General features: G+C 43.0%; 1 protein-coding gene across 2 annotated transcripts; it reads right to left on the reverse strand.

The window, feature by feature from the left end:
• Positions 1-395: 395 nt before the first annotated feature.
• Positions 396-2,339, reverse strand: her9 (hairy-related 9). 2 transcript variants are annotated; one of them, XM_030421847.1, is made up of 4 exons: positions 1,981-2,339; positions 1,722-1,817; positions 1,531-1,618; positions 396-1,395 (listed from the first exon to the last, which is right to left on the reverse strand). In XM_030421847.1, exons 1-4 carry the CDS (start codon positions 2,086-2,088, stop codon positions 815-817), a joined length of 873 nt encoding a protein of 290 aa, XP_030277707.1. In that variant the 5' UTR covers positions 2,089-2,339; the 3' UTR covers positions 396-814. The 2 variants fall into 2 exon arrangements, with proteins under 2 accessions (XP_030277707.1, XP_030277706.1); XM_030421846.1 differs by having other exon boundaries at positions 396-1,398; positions 1,981-2,338.
• Positions 2,340-8,923: the final 6,584 nt, after the last annotated feature.

Genomic DNA, 8,923 nt, shown 5'->3' on the forward strand with positions numbered 1-8,923 from the left:
AGGGTTTAAGACTTCTTAAAGCTCCCGCTGCATACAGGATGAGACCCCTTTCAAACTTTTAATTACCTTTATAGCAATAGAAAAAATACACCCCCATTGTCCACCGGACCATTCTCCAGCCGGGCCAGATGTATGGAGCTCCCGCCAAACCTCACGGTGACAAGGTGGTCACTTAAAAGTTAGTAAATTAATTGATGAAGGAGTTCATATTGGGAGCAGAGTCGACAGGCTGCAGCTCTGTGAGTCTGTCTCAAAGTTACATCCCCTGAGTTATGTTTGGTGTGCCTTTTACGCATGAAAGTTGAACTTTTACGCACGACCCCACGGGCACTTTTCCTCTTAAAGTATGAAAAAAATCAGATGGACATGATAGAAACAGGCTTTAGACAAGAAAGTCAATTTCTGAAATCTCTTTTATTCAAACAATGGGCCATCACCCAACTTCAGTTTTTTTTCTTTTTTCAACACAAAACAACAAAGAATATAAAACACAGCTTTGGTATAACAATCAATAACAACTCTGTACAAAACTAAACCTTTTCATAAAAAGTACTTCATAACAAAAAATCTCCTATAAATCTTCCATCTGCATGTACAGCATCTATCACCGACCTCCAAATGTTGGAATCAGGCGATAAATTTACTTAAAAACATGTTCCATAAAACGAAACAATGACGACTACCGGAGGCATTAAGTGGTTAGAGTTACCGTCCCGTAGCAGAAAAGTTTCCAGGTCGTGTGTGCAGTCAGTTAAAAGTCTAAACTGGAAAAAGTAATGCAAACTGGTTTCACATGAGTCTCTGATCCTTTGCGCTACCAAGGCCGCCACACAGGCTCGCTGCCCTCCGAGCCGGTGCTGACCCCGACCGGGCTGACCGCTTGAGGTCCCCCGGAGAAGGACGTCATGCCGTGGACCGGAGATGCTGCAGTGGGCGCCGAGCTGCCGTGCACGGGACTGGCGTTGAGCGCAACGGGCACTCCTGCGTTTGCGTAAAGGGGGATGACGGGGGCTGTGGCGGAGGCAAAGGCCGGGTTAGGGATCAAAAAAGCGAACTGTCCATCGGTTGCGGGCACCAGCTGGAAGCCTCCAAAGACCTTCGGGGAGACGGCCTCAGCCGGGCTGAGTTTGGAGCTCATCGCGGCGCCGCTGATGGGCAGGGTGGAAGGCAGCTGCACGTGGAGAGGCTGCGCCAGGTGAGCCTGCTGGGACGCGGCCTGCTGCGTGTAGTTCATGGACATCATCTGGCCCATGCAGCTGGACAGGTGGTTGAGGAGCCGGGACCTCACCTCCGTGTTCACCCCCTCTGAGGTGGACAGGAAGCGGGTGACCTCGTTCATGCACTCGTTGAATCCTGCTCTGTATTTGCTGAGGACGGTGGCGTCTGCTGAGAGCGCTGCTGGGGAGGGAGAGGAGAAAAGGTGACATTAGTGACGCGTTCGGCAGCTTGTACGTGACTTCAAGGTGTGTTTAGTTGTTTTTTTTTTAATCTATTTTTTAAGTGTTGACCTGCATTATTAAATAAACTTACCGCTCATCTGGACGCGCTGCAGGTTCCTCAAGTGCTTCACTGTCATCTCCAGGATGTCCGCTTTCTCCAGCTTGGAGTGTCTGGAGCTCTGTGGGACGGAACATAAAAAGTTGAGTTTGCATCCAAAGCACATTTTAAACAAATCAACTATTTATGAACATTAAAGAGTGGTGACAGCGATCTCAACTTACATCTTTTTTAAGTGCGTCCAGGATGAGAGTCTTGAGCTGCCCGAGACTTTCGTTAATTCTTGCTCTCCGGCGTTTCTCCATGATCGGTTTGGATGACTGCAAAGAGGAAACAACTCTGCATAAATGACTTGTTCTCGATGCATGATGTGTCACACAATTATGACAAACATTTCAAGAGCTTTAATAAAAATTAATTAAAAAAATAAATTAAAAAAAACTTTCTCAAGAACATTTCACATTATATTTTGCTTTTACTTACTTTTCTATGCTCGCTTGCATTTTTCGGTTTGTCCGGTGTGTGTGATCCGTTCGCAGGGGCTCCGGCGATGGGAGAAGCCGTCTGCTTTTCCATAGTGTCAGCTGGCATCGTTGCTCAAACCCGGTGAACGCGTCAAAAGAAACAAGTAAATCCTCTCGGGAAAAGGTTCGAGATTGTTGTGGAGGGGGAAAAGGAGAAAAAAAAAATTCAGCCGCTGCAGATGCACATGTAAGAGACGCCTGGCAGTCCGATCACTTTGCTGTTGTGTTATCACTGAGCTGTCATCTGAGTGTTGCGGGGCGTGCGTTGCGCCGTGCGGGGCCGACTCTGCGCTTCTGCCGCCGACACACGCCGCGGCCGTACTTATAGACGGCTCGCGTGCTCCCAGTTCGTGTGAATCCCTCTCTGCATTCTTTCCCACACTCGCCTCAGCCAATAGCAGCGAGGACTCACCCATTGGGCGCGGGGCAGGCCGCTGATTGGACAACACCCCCGCGGGCCGTCAGTCACGCGCTGCTCAATCAGCCCTGCAGGGACAAACAACAAAGCGGAGCGAGCAGCAGCAGCCCGGGCCGGCAGGGCTGTGAAGTGAAGTGATAAGGGAGGGGGAATGCGCTGGATGTTTGCTTCCAACTTTGTTCCGTGCTCGTCAAAAATGTTATACTGCCTGGTGTGTGTGTGTGTGTGTGTGTGTGTGTGTAAGAATGTAGAGTCTGCAGTCTCATGTTCTCTACAGTGTGTTGTTCAATTGAAGAACCACCAACATCTTTGTTTATTTAAGTAAATACATTGTGTTAAATTCTATTTTTGTTTGTTTGTTTGTTTGTTTGAATCGATGCCTCACGAGGTCCGACGCTCAGAATGTTTATAAGTTCTTCGCCCTCCTCCCAACAAACAATCTGTATTTATTTGTTTACCTGATGAATGCATAAACATCACCTCGCCCCTTTCGCATTAAAACAAACCCCCCACACATTTACGTCTATTTTTAACGCTCTCCTCTTGCGCCTCCAAGGAGAAGACATCTGTAATGGCACGCGAGGCGGTTTGCAGTAGCGCGCACCAGGCCAATGGCGTGCGGCCGCTTTATGCAAATAAGGCAGGGCGCGAGGCGATTGGCTGAGCGGACGGCTCTGTGTCAATCATCGCGGCGCGGGAGCCGCTCAAAGGGGAAGAGGAGGAGGAGGAGGAGGAAGGGGGGCACATCTGTCCGCGTGCCATTCCCGCAAAGTCTTCCCCGGTCTACGCGGAGCACGTGCCAAAACCTGCAGATTATAGCCCGGAGATCAAGGAGCGTATAATATCAAGGCTGAGAACAAGGAAACATTACATTTAAGTGGAATAGAATAAGCAGGATATGATAGAATAGAATAGAATAGAATAGAATAGATCACTGTGTTTCTCTGAAGGACGAGCTTCAGCTCAGTGACCCAGTTATTACATAAATAGGGCCAATAAGCGTTTTCAGGAAACAAGCAGAATCATCACTATAGATAAAAGTCCAGACTACAACAACAACTACAGCAACAAAAATACAATCCCAACAATGTGTCAGTGTACTAAATGAACGGTAAACTGTGGTGACAAACAATCTGGTGCACGAAACCATCAAAACCCTGACTGATGCCTCACCTGACATTTAACTGTGACAGCCCAGCTCCTTTCCACCAGATTTCCGTGCGTGTGTTTGAAAACAGGGTGTTAGAAGGAGAAGAGCACCATCTAGCGCCTGATGTGTTAAAGAGAAGTGAACCTCTCGGGATGGCTTCCGGGCCATTTAAAGAAATAAATCAACACTGTCCTCCAAAGGTCTAAGGTTTGATCAAGTAATTTCAATGAAGCCTGCGTGTTTAAAACAATGTAAACCTCAATTTGTTATAGAAATGTATCTGTGGATGTTGAAAAGGTCACCTTGTCTCTGCTGCAAATTATTTCCATTTCCACTTATCTCACTAATTGTTCTCACAATCTGTAGGATTTCTTTTATATATTCTTTGCTGTGGCGTTTAAACAAGGATGAAGAAGAGAGATTAAGTCTGGAGGAAGGAAAGGAAAAGTTTTTATGCTCATCGTGTTGAGGTGACCACAAGGGGGCGCATCTGTGCTCAAGCTGATGCTGAAAAATAGAGATAAATAATAAAATGAAGCAAAATGTATTTTTGTGTTTGGTTATATGGGACTTTTTATATGCATATGTCTAATGAGAATGTTTACATAGTCTGGTGAACTTATCTTTCTGCTTATAGTAGAAAATAGTGTTAAGTTATCAAGTCAGACACAAGTCACATTTCTTTTTTTACCCCAACAGTTAAAGAATACAAAACAGAAGCTAAACAGGAAAACAGGTGATGAGAAAGAAACCACAAAAGGAAATAGTTGTACATAAAGTATACTACAGTGGGTCTCAAAGTACGGTCTGGGGACCCTCAGGGGTCCCTGAAGCTGCTACAGGGGTCCCAGTGATGGACACAGTGATGGATTATTTTGCTTGTGATATTCTTACACTTTCTGCAATATAAAATCTAGAAGCCAAATTCTAGTCAGATAGAGGATAAAATCTTCGGAGGTAAGTGCTCTAATTTGTGTTGGTTTAGGGGAACTTGATGTAAATCATTTATATAATAAAAGAAGATGTGCTGAAGATGTTTCATGGAAAAGGAGATAAGAGATAATGTACATTTGCTGATACAATTAATGTGAAAGTAGCCTATATATGCATATTGTATGAAACTGTGTAACAAACTGTGCTTTAAACACGGATACAAAGATGTCATTTCTGCCAAATGTCATATTTAAAGTGTTTGCACAATATGTTTGTATGTTTTGTAAGTATTAAATCAGTGGATCAGTAAATCTGCAGAACACAGAATAAGTCACTGCAACATAAATAAAAGCAGACATGAAGTGCTATCAAACTTAAAGGGTGACTCTGAAGTTTTGGAAAAGTAATTTAGAAATAAATACTTAGTTTCTCCATAACTGAATAAACAGAGGTTTACTGTTCTCAGAGGAAAATAAGGTCCCCAGAACACTGTTTGAAGCTACAAAGGTGGCAGGGTCCGCCACACGTAAACAAAATCAAACAGGATGAAATTGCGCTGCAGTGCAGTCTGATTATTAAGGGACTTTAAGCATGAAAAATCAATACATTAAGATTAATTAAGCGTATGATCATAATGTCATCCCCAAAACTACACAGTGCACCTTTAAAGTGGCGATTCCAAGTGGTATTATTGCTGCTGCTGCTGCTCCTTTTGCCAAGACAACTTGATCGTTTCTGTTTTGAGTCACAAATAACAACAACTGAGGACAAAACACGAGTTTATTCAATTATTAGCTCTAAAATAGAAACAAATGGATCCAGTTAACCTTTTTTTCTCCCCACATGACATCCAAAACTGTACAGTGACTCTGAGGTTTATTTGGAACCAATCTAAACACTAATGGTTTCACTATTATATCCATAACATGGCGCAGTCAACATGTATATTTCATGATGATACGCTGAAGCAGAAAACATGTCTGTTGCCAGGTTAGTTGAAAAGTTAAACATTTGCTCATTTTAGTACCACTTCTAAAAACCCGGACGAAGTAACTGTTGCCGGTCCCCCTTCATAAATCTGCAACCGTGACACAAATGAAAACTTGATGTGAGCGAACAGCAGATTTCCACGTTAAGTCAGTGGGTGTACCGCCACAATAGGAGCATTACAGAGTCTAAGGAGGCATGGATGTCATAGTAATCTTAAAACTGATGACAAAGTCTGTGATCCTCTTTCGCTCTGCAGTCTATTGAAACAGGCCAAATGTAATAAAATTTTGCTAAGCCCTGCTTCAGTCCAGTCTCTAGTGGAGTATCAGTCATTGTTCAGTGGCTCATGTGCCCCCTTGGGTGAGCTGTGCCGAGGCATGCTGGACACTTGTTTACCCAGGATCCTGAGTCTTAAGGGCCAGCTGTGTGTGCTGGGGCTCACATCGCCTTTATTTGCTTTCGGATCGGCCCAAATGATGCAGATCTAATTCTACACAGCACCACACAGATTAGACAACCTCTCCCCGCAGCAGCGGAGTTAATGGGATTTTCACTTTAATAATTCTGTACAGGTGGAGGAGCACCTGTTGAACCGGATTCGAAGTCAGACCGAGCCTGTCAGATCTCGGTATTCTGAACCCTATCCATCAATAATTCCCTCCTCTTCAATCCTGCATTTCAAAGATCTCCGGCTCAGACGACAAAGAGAACAGGAATTCCCCTTCAACTGAATGAAACTTTTGGAGTGACTCCGCCATTAGAGCATCATTAAAGCTGATGCCGACGAGGAATGTAGAGAACAGAAATCGCCGCTGTTTTTAAGAGACGATCAACATTCACCAGACAAGAGGCAGAAGTACTTGCTTTTTGACTCAGCTTTATGAGGCAGGGGTCCGCGGGAGGAGATGTCGGGGGACATGAAAGGCAGGGCGAAGCTGTGTTTGCAGATTTAGCAGAGTTCAGTAGGCTGTTGTCCAGATCCGGGGAATGCTCAGCAGCTCCTTTTGACTGCCGCATGCTTAATTTGTTGCCGTACAATGAGCCTGTGCACTTCTCCAAATCCATGTGCAGAATGCAGAAGGAGAGTCAATTATATCTGTATTAGCCAGTGTCGGCCCCGACAATCCCTTTATACACACTCCCCAATCAAGTGCTAGTAGATGTGTTTACCACGATGAATCCCTGACACCGAGCGTCACAATGCCTGTTTGGGTGGCTTTCGCTTTGTTTCACATACTGTGGCTATTTCAGAGGCGAAGCGGCGTCTAGCAGGACACTACAAATCCAGCGAAAACTTTGATTTGGTGTTTAAATGACAGAAAATGTTTTCTATTCCATCTTTTGTAGCTGTGACAAACAGAGGTGGAATGTAACTGTGTACATTTACTCAAGCATTGTTGTCTACTTAAAGGTGCACTATGCCGTTTTAACATTAATCAAAGGTCTAGATTGACTAAATAAATGGAGTTAGCAAACTGATCTTAAAGGACAACATAGTTTCATGCTGTTTTACTTTGTTTGTATTTGGCGGACACTGCCACATTTCTAGCTCTAACAGTGTTCAGGGGACGTTATTTTACTCTGAGAATAGCTTGTTTATTCAGTAATGGTAAATATAAGTTTTCCTGAGTTCGTATTATTACCTCATTCATATTATAAATATTAAAAATTCTGAGTTTGCATTTCTTCTCCAGAACTACATAGTGCCCCTTTAAATGTCTTACAAGGGACTTTTAACTGGTTATGAAATAGTCTCCTCTGATGCCTCTGTATGACTTCTATAAACACACACGACCATCAGTCGGACATTTCTTTATACTCCTGATAGTTACAGTCAAAGCCTTTGTTGGATCAGTCTCAGCCTGGGAAAAGAAACCATTTTATAATCTGGTGGTGCGGCAATCAGACACGTTAACTTTGTTTCACATTGGTCATATTACAGTTATTCATCCTAGATTACATTACCTCCTCAACAGCTGTGTTTAAGCTGCTTCTGTCTTTCACACACTTTTTTGTTTCCCAAAAACAAATACAAACACCAGCCAGATCAAGATCTCTACAACAGGAGGCGGTGATGCTCGTTCTGCTTTTGTCCACAGGGGGTACTTAGTATATCTTGGTACCTAGTATTTCTATTTTTAGGCTACTTTATACCTCTTCTCCCCACAGTCAGATGGAAATATTGAACTTCTGCTGCACTACGTTGTTATTTTAAGGCTTAAGATTGTGGGTACAAAATGGCTTCAACACTAAAATAATGCTTACCTTATAAATAATCATTAATAGAATTACAGTCATAATATTTAGTAGTCTGTTCTGTAGGCATGGGCTTAAGAAAAACTGACTTCATCGATCCAGATCCCCATCTGTAAATGTTTGGATCATTGGATTTACACCTTATCTTCTACACTGAGTTATTATTTTGTGTTCAGTGTTTTGTAGAACTCAGCTCACCCTAACCCTATTTGTAAGGTCTAAATGCTATTTATTCCAAAATGTTAAATTCTGGAGGAGAAATGTTGAATCCTTTTCTTTTATTTGCACATTGATCTAAAACTGTTACATAAAAACAATTTAGATATACAAAGTGTAAAAGTTCTGGGATCAGCCTGTAAAATACCCATAATGATAAAAGTTTTTAGTTGTAGAATGTAAAGGCCAGCCATACAATTATAGAGAGGACATAATCTCTGTGAGGGGCAGTTTCGCTTTGAAAGGATTGGAGAATAACAGTTTTGCTTGAGATACACTTTCAGTGTAGGACTTCTGCTTGTAATGGAGTGTTATTACAATGTGGCTTTACAACTATGACGCAAGTAAAGCATCTGAGCACTTCCTCCACAACACAAATCCGGAGACACGATGACGATCAGGACACGACCATCTGACGCTCTGTTTCCAAATCAGAGACGACAGCAGGACTTCAAAGCTCCTGTTAGTACTAGTTAGTGCTGTGAGGTTTGTGAAACACAAGTAAATCCAGAATGCCAACAGCAGCAGATCTGTAAGCCCCCGAGTGAAAGGACACCTGTGGCTGCCGCATTCAAGCCCCCTTTTAAGTACAGGGATTTGCAGAATAGCAAAAAAAAAAAAACACAGGGCTGATAATTCATCATGGAATCTAATTAAACGAAATATTTAAGCAACAAATATTTGTGCCTTAAAAAAGGAAAAGTGTGCTCTTTTCCTCACAGACGGTGGTGAAAGATCTGAGGGGATTTTCCCCCTGCCAGGACGAGATATTTCATGTGTATTGTTGCTAGGGCTTTCTTAAAAATTGGGAGTGGCCAGATGTATTAAAAACATTTTTTTTTTTTTTTTTACACCCATCAATTGTGCTGGTATTAAAACAGCCATTTTCCTGGTCGTCTACTCCCTGTTTGATGTATTACCAAAGACGGCGGGGTGCTT

This window comes from Sparus aurata, chromosome 7 (genome assembly GCF_900880675.1).
Source record: "Sparus aurata chromosome 7, fSpaAur1.1, whole genome shotgun sequence".
Taxonomy (NCBI): Eukaryota; Metazoa; Chordata; class Actinopteri; order Spariformes; family Sparidae; genus Sparus; species Sparus aurata.